General features: G+C 35.3%; 1 protein-coding gene across 4 annotated transcripts in view; it reads right to left on the minus strand.

The window, feature by feature from the left end:
• The window catches only part of LOC139983752 (plexin-A4-like), a 32,973-nt gene that overhangs the window by 5,457 nt on the left and 5,244 nt on the right, over nucleotides 1–22,272 (minus strand). For 2 of the 4 annotated variants that reach the window (XM_071997501.1, XM_071997499.1), the window contains exons 4-31: nucleotides 21,544–21,666; nucleotides 20,979–21,091; nucleotides 19,828–19,957; nucleotides 19,577–19,730; nucleotides 19,327–19,426; nucleotides 18,469–18,565; nucleotides 17,335–17,466; nucleotides 16,876–16,989; nucleotides 15,921–16,005; nucleotides 14,804–14,979; nucleotides 13,700–13,854; nucleotides 12,680–12,776; nucleotides 11,707–11,843; nucleotides 11,022–11,186; nucleotides 9,883–9,976; nucleotides 9,370–9,624; nucleotides 8,638–8,814; nucleotides 7,982–8,207; nucleotides 6,844–6,989; nucleotides 6,167–6,291; nucleotides 5,588–5,653; nucleotides 4,900–4,968; nucleotides 4,521–4,584; nucleotides 4,228–4,374; nucleotides 3,568–3,724; nucleotides 2,526–2,626; nucleotides 1,109–1,187; nucleotides 693–776 (exon numbers count right to left, since the gene is read on the minus strand). In XM_071997501.1, the coding sequence (XP_071853602.1) occupies nucleotides 693–776; nucleotides 1,109–1,187; nucleotides 2,526–2,626; nucleotides 3,568–3,724; nucleotides 4,228–4,374; nucleotides 4,521–4,584; nucleotides 4,900–4,968; nucleotides 5,588–5,653; nucleotides 6,167–6,291; nucleotides 6,844–6,989; nucleotides 7,982–8,207; nucleotides 8,638–8,814; nucleotides 9,370–9,624; nucleotides 9,883–9,976; nucleotides 11,022–11,186; nucleotides 11,707–11,843; nucleotides 12,680–12,776; nucleotides 13,700–13,854; nucleotides 14,804–14,979; nucleotides 15,921–16,005; nucleotides 16,876–16,989; nucleotides 17,335–17,466; nucleotides 18,469–18,565; nucleotides 19,327–19,426; nucleotides 19,577–19,730; nucleotides 19,828–19,957; nucleotides 20,979–21,091; nucleotides 21,544–21,666 (3,568 nt within the window). The remainder of the gene's footprint in view (nucleotides 1–692; nucleotides 777–1,108; nucleotides 1,188–2,525; nucleotides 2,627–3,567; nucleotides 3,725–4,227; nucleotides 4,375–4,520; nucleotides 4,585–4,899; nucleotides 4,969–5,587; nucleotides 5,654–6,166; nucleotides 6,292–6,843; nucleotides 6,990–7,981; nucleotides 8,208–8,637; nucleotides 8,815–9,369; nucleotides 9,625–9,882; nucleotides 9,977–11,021; nucleotides 11,187–11,706; nucleotides 11,844–12,679; nucleotides 12,777–13,699; nucleotides 13,855–14,803; nucleotides 14,980–15,920; nucleotides 16,006–16,875; nucleotides 16,990–17,334; nucleotides 17,467–18,468; nucleotides 18,566–19,326; nucleotides 19,427–19,576; nucleotides 19,731–19,827; nucleotides 19,958–20,978; nucleotides 21,092–21,543; nucleotides 21,667–22,272) is intronic. The other 2 variants (XM_071997500.1, XM_071997503.1) reach the window with 2 other exon arrangements.

The following is a 22,272-nucleotide window of genomic DNA, read 5'->3' on the forward strand; positions in this document are numbered from 1 at the left end:
AACCCGTACGGGTTTTACGAAGAATAAACAAATTGTGTAGTTTCCTCAAAATCTTTGAAATATCACTTTGTCTATGGAATCTACAATTGAGATAATGAAACTATTTGACAATTAATCCGGCCCTGCTTGAATGTATGTTTGAGAAAAAAGTCGGAGATTAAAATTTCGTGTGTTAAAGGCCTAGACGGTGGTAATACAATTCATGTTAATAATTAAATACCGTTTGGAGGTAAATACTGATCAGCCCCGACAAAATGAAACTAAAAAATAAATTATAAAGTAAACGTAACCATCACTTTAAGTGTTAATGAGAGACCTGCGATGAACAACTCCTTCAAACATGTAGTAAGTAGAATCGTTCTCTTTTTGGATTGAAAGTAGTGTCAGGAGCTACTATATTGTAAAATTGTGATTCATAGTGCCACAAAGAGAGGAAACCTTCCACGTTCCTCTTCTGTTTTTCGTTTTGTTTGATATTGATCAATTGGTCTTTTTTTTCAAATTTGTTTGTAAAGGAACACATACACTGTAAATTAACTGCGTCAAGATGAAATATAAAATGTTATTATAGCATGTGTTTGTGAAACTTGTTCTCTATCGCAAATGACAATATTGATCTTTGTGTGTCTCCCAATTAAAGTGGAATGCAAATAAAAAAGGGAATAAACTCCTTTATAACAAAACATACTTACCAGTTGGTTTAAGTTGGCGGACGGTTTCGAGGGGACGGGCATATGTATAGTCATAAACCGGTTCACTCGTGTAATTTCCTGAGGCTGTGGGTAAATTGTTATTAAACGAAACTCAGCAGGTCGCCGAATTGTTGGTTAAAGCATGTTATAAACAAGTCGTACTAACAAACTACTGACGGGAGTTTTGTGTTTTCAACTATTTGTAACAACCGTCACCCCTTTGCAGACTCATAACATAAAATTTGTAATTACAACATGAGCTCAATGTTTAAATACGTAATTAGTTGAAGAGAGCCTCGATGTAATGCTATTATGATTTCTCATCATATGTAATTTTTGGATCCCATTGGAGATTAACTCAAATATCGAAATGGCGTTATCATATTACTAGAACATTTCAAACTGAATCAATCTACCTTTATTTCCTCCGTCAGTTGCTGGTATTATGTTGTTATCTTCTCTCAGTATTAATTCTACGCAATCGCCATCTTTTATCTGAGAGGACCAAAATGCATAATGACACATATCATACCTCAACATATGTTTTTTTTGGGGGGGGGGGGGGGTTGGGAGGGGGGTAGTAATTACTGGGAGGGAGAGTCACATATCTCAACGGAGTAACCGGTGCTGTGGCCGAGTAGATAAAGGCGGTGGCATTTGATTTGAAGAAATGAAGCTTAGCAATCGGGAGGTGGGGTTTTGTCATCAAAAAGCAATCTACGGTTTCTGAATTGAAAAGAGTCCAAATGAGTTAAAATGTTGAATTTGAAGCCCCCGACGTGTAAATTGTAATCCATAAGCCTTTGCTGGTTTCTCTCACATTTGAGGTCGTTTGAGCGTCGTACAAATAACCGCTGAATATTACTGTTATTATTATTATTTATGAATATAGGTTCCGTATAATCGAATTGTCTAATACAGATGATGACGTTACATATTTCATATTTCCATTGATACATACTTATTTTACAAATGTATTACTCGACTCAAATGTTACCTCATACAATTATAGTCAAAGTGATCATAAATGCAATTTGCTTATACATTGTCTAAAGATAGAGAATTTCGTCGTCTGTAATTAAGAAATGTGCAACTCATTACGATTTTCATTTATATATATATTCATTTTTCTTTGTCGTTTACCTCCATTGCATTAACACACACACACATATATATATACACATTTATATACATACATGTATATATATACATATATATATATACATATACACATATATATATATATATATATATATATATATATATATACTCTCGAAATTCCAAATCATTTGTGATTCCTAAAGCCGGATCTCGAAAGAGATCGTTATATATATATCTCTTTCGAGATCCGGCTTTAGGAATCACAAATGATTTCGAGTTGGTTAGCATCATGTTTGATCTCTAGAGTAAGGCAAAATATGTCACCAAAAACAGAACTAGTATTGTTCGATTCAGGTGACAAACGCCTACAGTGGAATTGCGACCTTCCTTACCGGTTTCGAAACTCTGGACATACAATCAGCGTCCATAGCCTAGTGGTTAGGGTGTTCGCGTACAGAGCGGAAGGCCCGTGGTTCGAATCCCGGTGGAGGCTGAAAGTTTTTTCACTGTTCTTGATTTTCCAACTCATAACGATTTTCATTTATATATATACATATATATATATATATGTATATATATATATATATATATATATATAGTTATAGATATCATTAATGAGCGGAGAACATTTTTTGTACAGCATTCGATGTGTACGAAATGATGCATTTGTATTTTATTTCATGTAACAACGATAATGCTTGTTAGGTTTTAAATTATCAAATTTAACCTTACCTTGTAATCTGACAAGGTACTCAATTTCCTCCATCCATTTTGGAGATTTGTAATGCCTTTATCAGTCAATGATTGCTTCGCAGTTTCTTTTCGATGCCATACTTTGTATAAGAAGAGATTACAAAAAGGTATTTTGTCCATCGTCAAAGCATGGATGTCTCAAGTTGGTGCGTAACTGATTTCACTTACAAGGTTCAAGAATCTAACAATGAAAACAATCTTTTACAGCAAATGAATGCTTCATTCTATCTTATCGTTTTTGTAGCTTGGTAGCGAAATACAATGCTTTCATCATATATGTGGTTAACCATTCAGGAGAATATTATAAATAAGTGAAATTGATAGTTTTCAATATTCAAGCAACCGTATAACCGTTGACTACAGACAAACTACAGACATGCTTTTGTTTTAATGCAAGCTTTTCAAATGACAGAGTACTACCGGTCTTTTTCACAGGAAAATAATTTCTATTTTGTCTTTCTTTTAATGAAAAAAATAATAAAAGAACCGGAATCCGAATGAACATTAACTTGTAACCTCGCGGAGTTGTACATTTAATTTTAACCAAGTAGTGCTTGGTAAGTATAATCTGACAGCAGTTCGAACGTCGGATCTGCTTTTACTTGTATATAAAAAGGCCAAACTTTGCTTGCAAAAAGCTTCTCTATTACTGTTTTGGCTTAAATAATAGTGAAAGCCCTAGCTACACAGTGGACGCAATGTATTCCGTATTTTATAACAAACTAATGGTTCGATGGTTAAACGCACGCAATCCTTCCTGAGGTTGCTGGTCTAGAATACAGCTTAACAGTTAATAATGTATTTGCTTGTTAGTAATATTTTTACACTTTGTTACCAGTTTTCTGTTGTTTAGTCTTGTACAATACAGTTAAAGGAAATTTCTTAATTTCCATCTGCAATCTCTAATCGAACACATGATGCATAGATGTGTTACGTTCTCGGCAAAACACAAAACAAAAAGTTTATACAAAATGATCTACGTTTTACATATTAAAGGATCATTCTGTAAGTATTCTCTTACCAAGATCAAAATACTCAGGAAGCGGATGTGTGGAGTAGATTTGATTCAGAAAGAAATGATCCAAAATTTTTCCCTTCACTTGAGAGATAGTATCAGTATCAAGAAACGTTAACGTCACCAATCGTTCGTCTTTAACTTTAAAGAGAACTTGGAGAACCTAAAAAATGTCAATATTAACTCTGTTAAAACTTTTTGTTTCAGTGAAAAAATCGATATAGTTACGATATAATAACTTTTAGGGGATATTTTGACACTAAAAACTGAAAGAGCCGTGCGTGTGTTTTGTGGGAAGTGTAGGTTTGCGGAGCGGGCGGGGCGAGTGGGTTGATATGGGATTCTTCGTTCGAGACATTTTAGTTCGCGAACAATGTAATAATGATGCAACTTAATAAAGCATAATATGAAACAAAATGTCATGGAGTACCTATGTATCATACAATAACTTTCTTCCCGTCAGGTGTAGGCTCTTATGGACTTTAAAACGATTTACTTTTGCTGCAAATTGCTACAACTTTCTGAGCCACACAAGAAAAGTTTCAACCCCGTGCTTTTAAGGATTGCGTTGCTAGTAAGGATGGCTAATGAACAAAAAATGATTTCATCAACTCATTCCACTAGACACAATCGTTCAAAACGTGCTTCAAATTTTATTGAGCTTACCATTTCATTGTATTGAATGTGTGAGAGCAACAGGTTTTGGTCATTTATTGAAAATTGTGATTTGCCGGTAAGAGCGTCGATTGGTCCCATCTCAGTAATAATCTTGATAGCGTAACTTAGCTCGAGGACCGAGCTTCCAACCTTTCCCTGTCAAACGACGTGATCAAAATAGGTAAGGCAGATATGGAAAAAGTTTCTTTTTTAACGTTAGATTTTGGACGATATTTGCGGAATGGCAGCGTGGATGCATGGTTGTATATATGAAGATAACACAAGGAGAAACAAACCCATACCATGTAACCATAGAGGCTGACAAAAATCCAATTTGACAAAAGCATGTCGTGTAAGTTGCCTTCGCTGAAAGATAGACAGAAATAATATTGTAAACATGTGGCATTAGAATATTAACAAAACTATATATTTATGTTACAATCATTTTGTTGTTAATTTTCCTGAATTGACTAAATGTTGTGCTCCTTTTTCTTTACTGAGAGACCTCTTACAATATACCTAATTGTAGTCGTATTACATATTCTGTCTGTTGATACAAATATCGTTACAATTGAATTTCTATTTGCCTCAATGGATCAATGCACCAATAAGTCTTTTGTTTTTAAACGATATGACGGTAATTCAAATATGAGATGAAAAGTTTGACTCCCGTTGAAATACCTTTGAAATAAGCCATTGTATTTTGGTACTCGGGTCCTGCCTGTTTCGTGAATGTGCTGTTTAAAAAATCTTAATGATGTAGTCAATATGAGAAAGAAAGAAAAAAACATTAAATTTATAGCCAACATGGTCACGTTTAACGAGGTATAGAAACGCTCAATTTGTTACATGAAGAAAACATTGTACACATTACACATATATACTAATTGAATAATTCATGTCAATAACATATGCAACCCGTGTGGTAGATCTTTCAAACTCACAAAGAAAGTCCCCTTAACCTATCGAGAACAAAAGCAAAATCAGCGATCCATCGAAATAAATCAAGAGGGCAATTACGATAACATAAATTAATAGCCATTAAATATTATAACTACCAATCACATAGTTTCCTGAATCTTAGGTCGTAGTTCTTGGATATTTATCATATCATACACTCACTGTTAGACTTTGACCTATATTCGGCAATCATCGTTGTCGCTGAGTCGACATGGTCATATTTCATTGGCAGTTCTTTCGATGTCCAAATATAACCGTTCATAGAGTTCGAATACTAATTGAGAATTTTGTCGAGAAGGCTTATAAACTACAATATCTCATCATGATAACTGATGCTTAAATAATAAAACTATTCTCTGTTTCTGACAAAAAAGAAAGGAAGAGGAAAAGAAAGAGAAACATCACTTACTCTGTTAAAGTAGCAAGTTTGTCGTCTAAAACTAGACTCATGGTTATGTGAGATGCAATATTAGCTCTGTAATAAAGGTGGAAAGGTCAAGAAATGGACACAATTATACTCATGGAAGGGAAGTGTTTTTCAACTAAATATATATTGATCCCTATGCAGAAGTTGTTGCTTGTATAAGTGGTAAAATATCTGAAGGTATCTGTTTCTGCTTTCAAGAATCATGTATCTATAGGCTAATGCTACCTAAATCCGAAAAATGCTAACAATACAATTGCCACTTACTACGAGATCACTAATAGTATAATAAATATATTAATAACTTAAAACTTAGATAATATGTACATGATATATATCTCCTTTACATGCCCACACTACAAAAGAAAATAGCAAATTCGTGACTGCCAAGACTTATTTTACATCTATATATAGCTTTCGGTCTGTACTTTAATCCAATCTTCACGTATGAGTTTCCATATTCCTGCATGTTAATAAACTTATAGAAGGTAGTTTGTTTTATGCTGTTTTATGAAACAACACCCAAAAATAAAGAATGAATCCTTTCAGTAACCTTTCATTTACCTTTCATTTGAGTCAACACAATGTTCTTCCAAAATTGCCACCAGAAATCTCAAAAACGTTGTACTGCCCAGAAGCTTCCCAAAAGCATACATAGCTTGTCTTTCTTTTGTGTCAGGAGTCTTGAGCTATGCGGAAAGTATATAAAAGAGAAACAGTAACTGAAACTGCACACAAACCTTTGTAGAAACTAAGTACGTATACGCAACATGAACTATTAATAGCACAGTTGTCGGCCATTTAGTTGACTGCATATATATTTTCGAATGACTCAGAATTGTGCAGTGCAGTGCAGCTAATCCTGTTTTGTTTTATGTTTAGTACTACCAATACGAACGTTTAACCCACCTGCGTAACAAATCTACTTAATATATACCTACGGAAATAGAGCGTATTCCGGTTAGTGTTAGTATCTGGAAGCGTAAAATTCATGACTTAGAAATATAAAATACATTTTACAGAGGAAATCTGATTTACCTTCATCCCTGCCTTGTATGACAATTAAAATTATAATATAATAATATTTGAATCTGGGTGCTATTAACTAATTCTCCCTGCGTGCACTCAACGATTTCTCTTTCAATTTATTCAGATTCAGAGATTTTCGGAAAGAAAGATGCAGTAAGCAAAGTCGAAGTAAGAAGTCAACTACATTATGGTGATAGATAAAACAGCTCTACCTGAACATCGATCGTAGACGTCCGGCATTGTGGATCACTAAAACGCAGTACCTGTAAATATTCAAGAGGCGCACGGAGAGTAGTACTGGGCAGTGATGCTAAAATACCTTCTATATTCTTTGTCGCTGTTCGGAGATTTGAGAACACTGCATGGATAAGAAAGAAAAAACATCGAAAGCTAACCAAATAAAGTCGATCGTTCAATTCTAACCAACTCATCAATTAAAGTATATTTTATGTTCTTTTTAGATGGAGTTGCATTATCAATAGAAGATTGATTACGACATTATTTAAATGCTAATTAAAGAATGCCAATACGTTTGCTTTTTATAAGAGAAAAACAATGAACATTTAACGTTTTGCCTTTTGAAGATCTTTGCCATATTTTGAGGAAATAACGAATGTCGAGGGTGCTATGGAGGGTATTACTGACTTTGTAGATAAGTAGCAAACGAGTCATTCTGTTCTTAATATTGTTTCTGAAACTCAAACGTTAACTTCCAAGTTTCAGCTAAAAAGATACGTAGTAGTTTGTTCTTTTCAGATTACCAGTACACAGTAACGATCACTCATCATCCCTTATCCTGTCTATGTGTAGTATCTCTTCCATTTCCAAGGAAGCGCAATACTCACTTGACGTAATATCGTAATCATCATATGGTTGCAGTATCCAAGATAGGGGACCGTGGTTGAGAGTGGATTAAGTTGTTAGGCGTTCGAGCCCGATTTCTAGTCTTGCGAGACCTTTCGTAAAAAGTACCATTGCTACTTAAAGGTTCACTCAACTATACACATGAAATAGTGAAATATAACCACAAAAAAGCAAAAATGGTAACCATTGAATATTATATATCAACTTTAACCTTTATTGGCACGTAAAAACCCACAGAATATTTATGAGAATTTATCTTTACTTTTGTTTTTACAAATATTATTCTTTTTAATATGATCAATTGTCTTTGCCTGTATGGTTGTCAATTCCACTTTTCCCAGTTCCTCATGCCTCTGTCACTGCAGCATCTATGAGATTGAGTAGCCAAAGTGTGACACTTGCGGTCAAGTGCTGCAGCCAGACAGAATAGAGATTATAAGAAAATCATAATTGACATACTACGAATACCAAGAAAAAAAACCTTACTTGTTTTCATTTCCGTCTGGTACTTGGTTTTTGTTTGAAGGATCCGTGTCTCAAGTTGTGTTACTATCGCATCGTCCCGACGTTTCAGTTTCATGAAATATCTCGTTGAAATAACTGCTACGATGCTAAAAAGCAGTGACAAAGCAATGCATGCACCGACAAGGACAGCTACATGGTTGCGATAACGCAAATATCCAATATGTATTTCCAAGTTGGCATGAAGAACCTGCGGAGTAATATTGATAAATGTATTTTGATACATGAAGTACATATGGATAGGTCAATCATAACATGAAGGAAATTTGCACTTAAAGTTAATTCGAAAAAAAAAAGGGAAAATTCTTGATTCATTTCCTTTTCTCGTGATGATGAGCATTGTAAAAATATGTATATTTAACAGTAATTCTTTAGAATATTGATATAAAACGTGTTATGATATGATCCTAAATCTTAAAGAATTTGCTGAAGACAATTGTGCCATTACTGAGTAGATATATATAAAACTCGGATATATCTATTTATCGCTACATAGAAAATCAACTTAAATTGAGTAAGGTGATTGATATGCAGGTGCTGATATCGTAATCGTAATGATAAAGAGAGTGGTGGTAACGGTTATCATTAACTTCAAATTTAATTCAAATTGAATTACTTACAATGACATAAGGTAAGCCTTTGTGTTTATTATTCCCAAGGAAATCTCCGGCTGCGGGTGATCTTGCCGGAGGCTTGCAAATAATGTGACTCGACAAAAGAGTAACATTTGCGCACAATTCTGCTCCTATGTATACCGTAATATCCCCAGCTTGACTTCCAAGTGCCAGGTATTTACCCTGGTAGGGAAACAATGTTAACAATATTAACCTCAGTATAATCTCAATATTACATTTGAAACCCATTCGCCGATAATTATAACACTTTTTTTGTTAAAGAATGCCAAATCATCTTTACCAATTTAATTTAAAGTTAGAAAGTACTACAAGTAATTTATTCATTCTCGATGATAAAGAGTCATCTCCAAAGATGACCTGTTTTAATGTTATTTAAGGTCTTCTACGTTTTTGTATACGCAAAAGGTACTAAACAAAATAATCGGATATTTCAACAATGCGTCGTAAATGGCGTCTTTGAACAGGAAACTTAAACAACAGCTTGATATGATTTGAAGGGAGGTGCTGATAATACGTCACTTGATGTGACAACGTCTTCTTTGTTATACGGTTATAGTTTCAATTTTTAATAGACCAGAATTAAGAGTAGATCAATTTGTTAGTTCTTGGTGTCCAGGCTCTATCTTGCAATGAGTAATTTTCATTTAAACAAAATACTGACAACCCCGTTTTCTCTCTTAACGTCTACGCATCAACGATTAAAGAAAAAATTCTTACCGATAGTTGTAGCGTTGCTTCACCGTTGTAATCGGCAACACCATCTTTAAACTTGCTGTACTCTGGATCTCTGACATACTTAAACGTATTCTCAGCTTTGTCTGACCATTGCCGGAGTTCCTTGACTCCATCCATTAAAAATCCAATGTAAACATCTTGCACAACCTCATCATTGCATGAAGCTTCTACTTCTCTACAAAACTGTGCACTTGGAGCACGACAGACCATGCGATCGAAAGTAGCATTTCTACATGGCTTCGGATAAAGACAAATTATCTTTTTGTTTAAATTTAGTTTCCAAGCTGTATCAAAGAATGCTTTATTTTCTTATAATAATTGCAATTTCGGGTGGTGTAAAAATTAATGTACATATATTATGTTGGTGTTACTCAATTTGTGTCAATCGCTTCTAGCCAAAGTATAGATCGTTTCGCTGAATTAGTTTCGAATGATATATTTTCGAAAGATATATATAATTCATCCCAACCTATTTTTAATACATTATTCGCTCACCTGACTTCTGTTTTGACTGTCCAGGTAGGTGATCATATTTGGTCGCTGGATGATGTGCAGGTTTTCTCCCATAACTGTGATCCAGTTACCCCCTCTGCACAAAAGTTACAATACAAAATATTATCATACCTTGCACGAACTTCAATTGACTACGGTTCACCAAGCTGATGCACGTTGCATAATTAGATTTTTGTCAATATTTTAAATAGTCTTGTTAGAATTGATTAAACGGATTTCGTACATTACTTCATCGTTGCGATATACCGTAGAGCAATTTGATTGCTCTCGAGATTATGTTCATAATGTTCATAACAACAGGGGCGGCTAAGTCAGCGATCACAGGGGCACGTGTCCCTCCTTCATATTTGCTAAAGCAACAAAAAAAGATTCACTTTCGTAAATACGAAGTGCCCTTTTCATGACAAAGTACCCTCTTCATTTTTCAGTTATTAGTGTCCCTTTGGTATTGAGTACTGCCATTATCAAGAAACCAAATAATGGTGAACTTGTTATTAACATGTGCCCTGTAGTTGAAAAACTAAGAAAAAATCATTTACAGGTGATCTCTTGTTAAATATGTTGTCAAATACGGAAGTGTGTGGCCACGGAAAGCCCAAAGTATCCATTTTGGCGGAATTTTTTGTGGTAACTTTGCAGTCTTCCCTTAAATCAAACTCACATGCCCAAGCGCTCCTCAGCGCCCCCATGACTTCTCTTCCAACGCCCTACATAGCAGATAAGTATAACTTTATTATTTATTTCATTGTTTTCATTTGATGTTTAGAGAAAATAAAACTTAATATTTGTATTTCATAATGGTATAATTTTGTGTAACCAAATGAAAACAATTAATTAGAAAATGAGAAATCTATGTCAAGTTCAGTGATTTCACTTATTGAGAAATTAGATAGGAATGGTAAGTGTAACTTTCAGTGAGAGCAGTACCCCCCCCCCACACACACACAAAGAAGAGAAGAAAAATGCCGTTAAAAGTCCGGTGATTGTTGTCGGTCTTCTCCCGATAATGTATGCAAAAAATTATCCAATGGCACAACCTTTTGAAGGTCACGTAAGGGGAAGGTGATTAGCCAATTAATAAGGTAATAGGGATAGAAAGATGTTTGCAGAATGAAACTTACGACACAATAGCCATGTTCGGATACACACTGAAGACACGTGGGTTATGTCTATAAGTAAACTTCTGATGAGCATATCTTGGATGACCGTCAAACAATATTTTCAAGATATGACCACTATTGATGGTATTTGCAACGTTTTTGCATTCTATCATTTCTGACGTCATACTGTAAAGGAAGCAAACAGATAACAATATATCAAGATCATTTTTTGCCAGAGGCTTTCAATAAAGAAGCTACTCGTTGTTGATGACAGGGGCTTTCCGAAAGAAGCCGCACTTTGTGGTAACCGTGGCTTTCTGAAATAAGCTATACTTTGTGGTGATAAACAAACAGTGGGCAGGATAAATACCGGTACAGTATCTACATTCATAAACTATCGGTTAAGATTCAATTTATTTTTTGCAGACTTACTTGAAAGAATTGCATGGAGCTAACGTGAGAGACTATGGAAAGTGGAACATCCAACAGATAACACACGTCTGATATCAGTCTTAACTCAATCCGAGGAAATGCTCTTCGTTTTTTTTTCTCCATTGAAATAATAGAACATTGCCCATATGTTGTGCAATTCAATCTGGTGGGACTTAACCTGACGCATTGGCAAAATAAACATTGATAGAGACTTCATTTTCTAGCTACCTTACTTTAATCTCTCTGCCGTGACCTTGTATTGGTATGAACTTACTGTGTGATATGACACGGTTTGCTTCCGAGAATCACGTCTATGTAACGGCCAGTTTGCAAATCGGAACCTCTTATGTTGATTAAAGTACCGCCAGATGCTGGTCCTTCAATAGGTGTGAAAGATGTAATCTTCGGATCCTGTTCAATTATTACAATAATATACAGCAAATGTATATGTTTTCCGTTACAAAACACCTCTATTAACAATTCTGCTATAACTGTTACAAATGGTCATGAGGTTTGGGAAGTTCTTTACATAGGGGTCAATTTTCCTTGAACTATGCTTAAAAAAGTCTTAACTGCACAGTATATAGTGGAGACTCTGACAACATAGAGACTACGTTGTGGTTTTTTCTCCTATTTTAACTAACATTGGGCATTCCAACGATATGATCAAATTGGCGTATCTTACTAAGTCAAACGATAACTATCAGACAGTATTAACATATCATAGGTATTATTTTGGTCTTCCATACCGATACAAATTCCAGAAAAATTAAAATTCACCATGATTTTGTATTTCATTTACTCATGACATAGCAGAGCAAAAGTGAGAGATGTAGGATATTCAGTAGGTTTTCGATAAAATCGAGAATTATACAGAAGTAATCACTAAAGATGATATAAATTTCTTAATACTGTGGGCTGAAGCACCAACCATAGCAAATCAAGAACTGTTGATAAGACGGGTGACAACGTAAAAATACCATTACCAGTGGTGAGAGGGCGTGCTGAACATGTCACGCAGTCATATGCTATGACGTTATCATTTGTATTAGCCAGCGGTTTCTATATTTTTCAAGATTTATGTAGGTAAACATTAATCATTTATTGCTTGAGACTTGTTTTGCTAATTCAAAGGATCCAGCTCATGATAATGTGACACAGTAGGCAGAAGTAGAGCAGAAGGCCTGCTTCCACCCTACTTAACATTTGAAAGGTGGATACTTCCGTCATCCATATGCTTTACTTACATTATAAGAGAACAATTCTCCTGTACTGGTCAATGTTTTAATCGTTAAGGACACTGGGCCGCTAATAACATTTGATGGTTTGGTTTTGCAAGTCACGCTGCAATAGGAAAACATATGAAAAGTATTTTAATATTTTATTTATCTGAAATCCTCCAAAATTATGTTGTACTTTCTTCACAAAACGTCATTGAAAACTTACGCTATACCATGTCGAAGAGCTTTCCTGTATTGTAATACAATACACAATGTCGTATCGGGGAAGTGATAGTGAGAAGGATACCTTACGAAGGGGATTCCTCATGAAGCAAGGTTGTCACCGAGAATCAAAACCGTTTTTATTGTCGACTAACTTCTTGCAATGGTAGTGTCAGTAGACGTTAATTAAATTCAATTCAAATTTACTGCTTACGACACGTTGTGGCGCCATAATAATCCCCCTGAGATGATTTCAAACGTCTTGATAGGAAGTAGTTCCATTTTGGTGCATGAGGAACGATAGTCTAGACAGAAAGAATTCCGGTAGATAGCCGTGTTTTCTTACTTTTGGTCTTGATTAATAATTATTAGTCCACGTGACTAGTGTGTTGGAAACTCATCTTGTAATTGTAAAACCCTTTGTAAACAGCGATATAACAATTTAAAAAAAATCGATGCCTATTACACTGTTTTTAATCTGATGAACAACTTGAGATTTTCACCCCTCCAAAAATGAACTTAAAAGGGTGACAACACGCAGAAGAGCAATATCGTGATAAAAGGAATTATGGAAAACTGAATGCATTACACAACTGTGTTACAACCAATGCCACCAAAACACACTACACATATTGGATCACAAGCGCTGTTGCACCACGAGGACATGTTTAAGACAGTTGCTATTTCGCGATCTGGATTTTGTTTTAATCGTTCACGTCGTTACCTTCTGATAGGAATTCCAAATATAAAGTTACGAAGGTAACCAGTAAAGTTTGGTGTGGGGAAATCAGATTAATTATGTTGAAGTTGTAATGTTCTCCCTACCTGGATCCCACCTCATATTCGCTTCTGAATTCTTGATGTTCACACACCACACCGGCAACTATCACTATTTGGAGCTCTTCAAAACTTTGGCCAAAGTCACTCCCAGTTATTGAAACAATCGTTCCTCCTTCGATGGCACTACTTGAAGGTGATACCTGTAGTTTTATCGAACGGCAAAAAAAATGTTTTCCATATTGAAGGACATTCTTACTTAGCTTCATTTCAAATTTGTGACAATAAATAAGTTATTAACAAACCTTTTCCACAACAATCAACCCAAGCTTTACCAAATTTGACTTTTGTGAATTTGTAATTAAATTTGAAAACAATTTACGTTACACCACAAAGCATCAGAAGTAACACAGGGCAAATCTAGTGAAAATAACTGTCGAGGAAGTAACAACAGAACAGCGAGATCTACGATATTTTGTCACACTTTAAATTCCCCATACAATTTTGAACACTGAAATACCGATTAAAACTTGCCGAGAGAAAAAACCTTTCTCTGTGCTTGAACTTTGATAGCCTCAAATGTGAAAATTATGTTCAATTCACCAAAGCGATAATGATGCGGTACAAATTATTCATTTCTTCATGCTTCGTTACCTGGGAACCCGTCTATTCGATCGATACCACTTATGTTACCTGAGTGGCTACGAAAGGAAAGTAAAATATGTTACAAGAGGTGCTTTTTACGTAACCCGTCCTACACGGAAACACAAACTTAACGACCTAACGGCACTTAGAAAGCAAAAAAAAAACCCTTTCTGCCCTCACCCATGAAAGGCAGCTATACAAGTACATAATACGTTATACACCCTTCGGAACCAGAAGCACACGGTACCCGTGTGCAAATTGTCCAAGAAGAACTTGTAGTCCACTATCGTCGAATTCAATATTTCATGAAGTAGTAACTTATTTCTGTTGTATTTCAAAATATGAATCCAGCGATACTAATGAGTTTTAATGACCACACTGTTAAACTAACTGAACCAAGGTTGGTTCTAAGCCGAATACTTTTAAATGTCTCAATTCATCAGGAAATCATCATGTGACAACAGTACGAATATGGAACCAATGGCATCATCGATGTAAAAGAAATACCGATTTGATCCTTGGAAGGTCTGAGCACTTCCGTTGTAGAGTACCGGTACACTTTTCTCTAACAGTGCAAGACGACTGTTTTGGACACCAACCACACTGAAACTCTGGATGCGTTGTTATATTTGATAAGCATCGGCTGCAGTCCGATCTTCCTTCATGACAGTCGTAAAGAATAACTAATAAAGAGGACACAAATAATGACACGAATATTAAATGATTTATATCAGCCGCAGCTCTAGGCTGCCAACAGATTTAAAGACGTCATGATCACAACCTCCGGCGTAGATACAACAACAAAATGAGAATGAGAATGCAACAGTTCAAAATGAGAATGCAACAGTTCAAGTATGATGTTTTTCTTTGGAGACCTCAACACTCCCTGTATTTGTGTCGGTTTCAACGATACAAAGATGATCGCAACTTCCGTTTTGAAATCCTCGATCCAAGCCCTGTACATTGCAAGTTTGACCAAGAACACTGAAGATAATTACAGTCAAAGGAATTACATGTAACAAGAAAGAAAAATATGCCAATTGTCATTACAAAAAGATATTCTATAGAATTATGAATCACACAATTGTTTATCAAAATGTAACGAAGACATACTCCTGACCACGTTTTCGAAAACTAGTTACAAGCTAACTATTCCTGAAACATGTCCAGTTAGACTTTCTCGTTTTCATACACATCTTCTTCCGACGGTAACTGAGGTTTTGCTACATCGTGAGACACTAGTTTAGATCCCTTTCTAATAAGTCGACGAAGAGTATTCTTGGTAAGAGGTGCCTTCAAATAATTATAAACAAAAAACAAAGATATTCAGCTGAGACTTTACCGATTCTCGTTGCTCGTTGCTTTTAAACTGGTAAAGGTGAGAAGTACACGTTATTCAGTTAAAATGTGTTGCTACTTGTTGTTGCTACTGAGGACTTAGAAACAGAAAGTACTAAACACACAATCCTAGACACCGCTCAACAATCCTGAAAAGCAGCAATTTTTAATACGTTAATATAATCCAGCTCGTGTTGGAATATGAACACGTTACCTACTATCTGTGGTTTGCACACACTAATCGCTGAAATGTGCTTTCACACGATGTATTTCACCCAAAACTTACCTTTGTAGCTTCCATCTAATGTTTTATTTTCTTTGGACCATTGTAGGCTCAGAGATGCATTTCTATGGTACCGAGCCAATGGATTCTGGAACAAGAGAATGAATACGAACGTACACCATATAAGGAAAAAATACCATACTGTAGATAAAAGGCACCACAAAAAGATCCGGGACACGAAGACGAAACAACATGTTTCGACTCTCAAACCCTTACGTCGGGACTTTAACTATGGGATTATGCGTTGCGTTGTCAAATAATGTATGACGGGTTCCTTCAAAAGGAAATATATATTACACAAAGTCTTGGTTATCGTCTATGTATTGTGTATCAGAAGATAACAGATACTACCACGGTCTTATACAAAACGCTTGGATGAACGTTGTCACTCCTTTGAGGAATTATACACTTTTGTATGTGACAAGTACACTGTACAATAACTAATTATCTTCTCTCAGATAAATGTTTAAAACGAAAGGTCCCAACTTCGTTTGGGTTCGAACGTGCTTGAACAATTTACAATAAGTAATAATAATAATAATAATAAGTAATATTTATAGAGCGCCTAATCAGCAAAGCTGCTCAAAGCGCTTTCCAAATGTAAAACATAAAAACAAATAGTAACAAAAACCTATATATTAAATATATAGAACCAATAAGTCATAAAAAGTAAAAAAGTCATAAAAGTCATAAATGTAAAAGCCATAAGTACAAAAATAAAAACACCCGTACTCAACGATAAATAGAAATATACTAAAAAATGAAAAAAAAAAACATCAACGTATATAGTCCAAAACAACTCAGAACTATGTAAATATTAAAATAGTTTAAAAAAGAATACACAAAAGATTAAATCAAAGTCAATGTTTAAAGTACAAAAACAGTTATTAACCGAATGATTTTACTTTTACAGAAAAACGGAATAGGCGTTCGTAGAAATGGTCATATGAAACATCACCTTTGTAAAATTACAAGTAACAGAAAACTGTGTATCTGTTCCCATAGGTTTAACGATTGCTTCGCTTATAAAAGACATGCCCACTCCTTTCGCTTTCAATATGCATTGATATTTCTATAAAACAAAACAGAGGAAGACGCGTTAGAATTTGTCTTTTCTCATTTACATAGAAAGTAAGGAATTTTAGCGTCTCTCCGTCCCACGTCGATGTGTCTTGTAACTTGTAGCAAGTTTATAATGGGTACGGAGACACACACATGATCACAAAATTCGTAAATTGAAGAATTATATGTTAGTACAATATGAATAGTCTCGTTGTTTAAATTTGTGTCAAGAATGTGTTTAATGAAGTTAACATAGTTTGATGGAGACAATAGAATATATGGAGGCAGGACTCAAATTATGACATTGATATCAATAACAATATCAAAACTCTTCCTGCAAGCAAATTGAACTTACTCTTTCAATTAGGGTTTGAGTCATATTCAGATTAACAGCTTTAAGTTCAATCCTTCGCTCCACATCAACGGGGATAAAGATTCTTCCCGGTACGACTCTTGGGCACGATCTACCAGCCTCCTCTAACGAACTCTAAAAATAATCAAATGTCGTTGTTGGTACGTTTGACCATCTTTAACAAATGACCAAGACTAATCCAGTATCAGCTTCATATTTCGTCGGTGTTCAAGCGCAGATAATGGTGGCGGAAACCGGTTTAATCAGGGGAGCGTGACAAAAAATTCAAAGGACAGTAGCATATGTGAATTTGATATGAGCGAGCAAACCGCCCAATCACTTTAAAACGGTCCAAAACTGAATCCTCTTTGAATTCTGTATCACAAATTAACTATATCAATATTTGCAAAGAAAACGGTACTTTTTTTATAAACTATTTTCGGTTACTTTTTCAACGGAAAAAATCTCAACAAAAATTCCTGTTTAACCCTTTTCATTGCTTCGGTTGAGAAGTGGGGCTTTTGACTAACTACAAAACGGGCAATTTTGATATATAATAAAGGATGATTTTGCGGTTTGTCAAAATTCTGGGGGTACTTGACTAGTCCTCTCCCCGTCTCAGCATCCACGACCTCTAAATGTTAATTGCTCTAGAAGATTTGATCTGTTTCATGATCAAGGGTGCCCGCGATAGCAGGTAATGGAAAAGATACTGTAACATAATAAGTTGGCGTGATTTGTTCAGTGAAGAAACAATTATCACATGACCTCTGTGCTGCTAGTTTCAATTTAATGTGACACTGTGGTGGTCATTATACAGTTTGCGTTTGGGGGAACTACCGACGCTATTATATTTAATAATGGACATGTTTAAATCATTCTCCAACACACGCAAGAGAAGAGGCGTAAGGCTTAGAATATTACATACCGGGGTTAAAGCTTTAAATTCACATATGTAAAAGTTAGCCTAACCTTGTTTGAGACATTAATATAATGTTAATGAGGCAGTCCATAGGAAACCAAGCTTGCCTGCATTAAGATTATTGTTTCTTTTTAGTGTGAACATCGTGAAGATTTAAGATTGGTCTTCTTTACATGGAGACTATCTACGTCTATTCCTTCCATTATGATACTTACACTAACATTCAAGCATATTTTAGTTTCACCTCTCGCTTTACAAGATAGGCTGTTGATGCACCAGTCACATTCCCATTTGGTCACGCAATCTACACATCTGACGAAAAACAAATACAGTTGTAGTTTATTTTGGAAGACATTGTCAATAAACATTTTTCGATTAAAACAGAAAGAAAACTTTTAAATATAATATCAGCTGTATCGCATCAGTCTAAAATTTTCATTCTTGATGAAAAGGAATGCTTAGAATATTTCAATCTGCAACCCTGCAATCGTCGAGAAGGAAAAACTGTAGATATTCATTAGAAAACCAGGGCTTTTTGTCCTACGAGTCACGTTACATGCATTGTCAAACATGAAGGCGCTGTTAATATCTTTGGTTTGATACATAATGCTATACAACGATTCTAAGACTGATTTCCCCATAACCACTTATTTGTTAGTTCCTTTACGTTCCTCTGGAATTGCTTATTGCCACTCTTTTAATTTTGTGTAAAATGGAATTTCGTGTGGGTATTCCCTTTGTACAATACAATATGTGCTCTGCAATTGTTTTTATCTTGTAAGGTTCTTCTTTAAACCATCATAGCTTTCCTTAGTATGTATTGATTAGCAGTCTCCTGATGTGCGTCACAGAAGTTGTTTCCATGTTTAATTCTGAGGTCTCTGGCCGGAATCTTGTATTTCTAGCCAAACAATCGTCCGTTTTAAAAGCGTGATTTTAGTTACCCTGTCAGGATCCGAAGTTGATTTAACAATTTGTTAGATTTTTACGTAGAATTATATTTCTGTAAGCAAATTGTGCACCAAAATTACATGGGATGCATATTTAAAAGACTGTCGTAGCTATATACTCACCCCATCACTTCGTTACAATCAACAATGGAAAACGTTGTGCCAACAAATTCAATTTCGAAATGTGATGTGGAGAGTGAAAGCACGACCGTTACGGCATCATCTGGTATTAGAAAGGGTAACAAATAACTTAAACGATAAACTATCAATATATTGAACTTTACTTATTAAACTTTCTGATAAGTATCAATTGATAAACTAACCCAAATATGGTTTAAGATACTTCAAAACACACTACTGTTTGCAAACATACCATGTGGTGGAATAGAAATGTTTCTAAAACCGGGACTGCGACATGACACCTTGTTGTCGTCAATCGTAAACGCCAGAGATGTAGCTAAGTGACCGTAGTGACATGTGTAAGAGAATCCGATAGCACGAGGCAGCGAAGTAACTCTCATAATGACCTGAGGATAGAGAAGAACAGTAAGAATAAAAAAAATCTCCTCCACAAATTGAACGGCAGAATATTCAGGTATTTTATAACAAGCTAGATCTACTTACATTTTCGTCGCTTGCGCTATAATGTAGAAATTTTGGATGAACCTCTGAAATCGCAACACAAACATCATCTGAAGTATGAAGCCACCTGCGCAATGTATGGCTGTTCTGACACTCAATATACCTTGTACATCTGATATGGTAGAAAAAACAAAGATAATTTGGGTATTTGTAGTTGCTTACAAAAGCAAAGGTGGTTACAGATGGTTTGAAACAATTTACCATTTTCAATCAATTTCAACGGCCACATACACGGAGCAAGGGAGGACATTTAAAAAGGTGGGTGTGGTAGTCGTTTCAAACAAGTATCATTTAACTGGTTTAATTTTGGTATGACGTCCTCCTTTCTGTTTGTGTGGCCAGGCTATGTACGTGTTATCGGATGTTTTCAGTTAACCAGAAAAAAAAAGCACATAGATTGTCTTTTACGTTGGCTATGTACCTGATTTTGCAAATAGTACGTTCTGTTTCAATCACAAAAGACAAACTCAAATTATGAAACAGTCGTTGCAAAAGCAGAAAGTGAGTTTTTCGATAGAAATATTGCTCATATTTATAGGAAAGATGGTTAAAATTGAAATTATATACCGAGCATTATTATGGAAGTCCATCATAAATTATATCTTTCGTATAAAGTTATAATCGAAAATCAAAATAGTAAACTATTATACTGAAACATTGTGATAGTTATTTGGCTTTGCAGATCACAAAGTTATCCGGAGCATTCATCGTGGCTGGTTTAGTACATTTATTGCTTATAAAATTATTCGTGTTGTTGTCAAAATGCTCAAATATAAAAAACCTAAAGTTTTCCCTGTTCCCAAAACTGACATATTGAGATTTTGACTCATCCTTTTATGAGACTAACCTTGGGATCCGATTTGCTTCTAACCCTCAAAGAGTGTGGTACCCCCCTCCCCCAATGTAATTACACAGGCTTATAGTTATGGCAGGTGGCGATTAATGCCATTCATTTTTATTGAAACAAGTTTGCTTCATGTCGGATAGACTGTAAGGGTGGGTTCATCTGGACTCTGTTTCAAGTCCGTGATAAGGACACCATACATTTCGAGTCAACAGAAGAAGGGACTCGATAGGTTATCGGATTAGTTTTAGTGCATTTAGATCATATCTGACATATAGGTCTGACCTACCTGTTTTCTAATGTACACCAACCGCAATACGGGTCAGTTGCACCAAGTCCTTCATAAAGACAGTCGTTGCAGGTATAGTATTTACTACAGTTAGCCACCGCGAGTTTTATCAGCTAAGACGACAGGAAAAAAAGGTATTATGACAATATTATGTTTTCTATGCTGAAAGGGGGCAACACAATGAAAGTATACGGAAGCATCGTTATGATTACTCCAAGTAATATAAATGCACGCAGTGCATCATGCAAAGAACGTTTTTTAAAAAGTTTCACTTGAAAACATTATTCTATGTCCACCTTAAATATACTATTAGCAGATCACGCTGCAATGACAGCTGACTTAAACAACACTTGCCAAGTATGCAAGTAAACAGTACTCCAACGCAAGAAATAACAATATCAGTAATATAAAACCGTTGACTTGCAGGAGGAACGTGTTTGTGTAATATCTGCTGATGGAATTCCTGTAATGGCGATGTCGGCTTGCAATAATTAGTGATTTTTCACCCTTGCATACATTTTTTGAACTACTGAACTTAACAAATAGTGCATATGGCAGGCTATACCTGTTTTTCAGTTAGGACAATGATGGTGTTATTGTCGTTGCTAATCCACGTGTCACTTAACACCGGGTATGGCATATGTATTACCTCGTACAGGACCCCACTGAAGTTAGCGTGCATTCTGACCTGTAGATATATCATTGATCATCTTTCGTAAGCTTAATATTGACAAAAATAACTATGAATGTACGTTTTTCCGGCGTTCATTGGCTTTTTGTCTTAACAAATAATCATTAACTAGGACAAGATGTTCTAGGATGAAATTGTCTAGCATGGTACAGAGAGGTTACAATAAACGAGGCTGATGAAAAGTGAAACCTATCAACAGTAATCTAGATTAAAGTACTTTGATTGTTTTGTAAATGAATTCATTCGCGACTGAATGGCAAGTGCAGGTATTTGTATTATCAATAGTTACCAAGTCTCTTGGATATAACACTCATCGAAACTACAAGTGTGAAAAACTAGAGCATAATAATGGCTAATCGGACAAAATTGTGAACAGTTGCCGAACCCTCATCAGTCTTAAAGTAGCAACACAAAACTGGTGACCTTATATCTTCTTCACCCCATGATCAATTGCATGTAACCACTTACAAATGTGTAATGCTTAAATCGCTGACCCAAAAACTGTGTAAGACTAGTGCTGTTTTAATATAAAGACATTAACGCAGATGATTTCCCAACCAATGTAGTCTTACAGAAGTTAAAGGGAAGTGAATCAGTAACTCA

The sequence above is a fragment of the Apostichopus japonicus genome, chromosome 16 (genome assembly GCF_037975245.1).
Source record: "Apostichopus japonicus isolate 1M-3 chromosome 16, ASM3797524v1, whole genome shotgun sequence".
NCBI lineage: Eukaryota > Metazoa > Echinodermata > Holothuroidea > Aspidochirotida > Stichopodidae > Apostichopus > Apostichopus japonicus.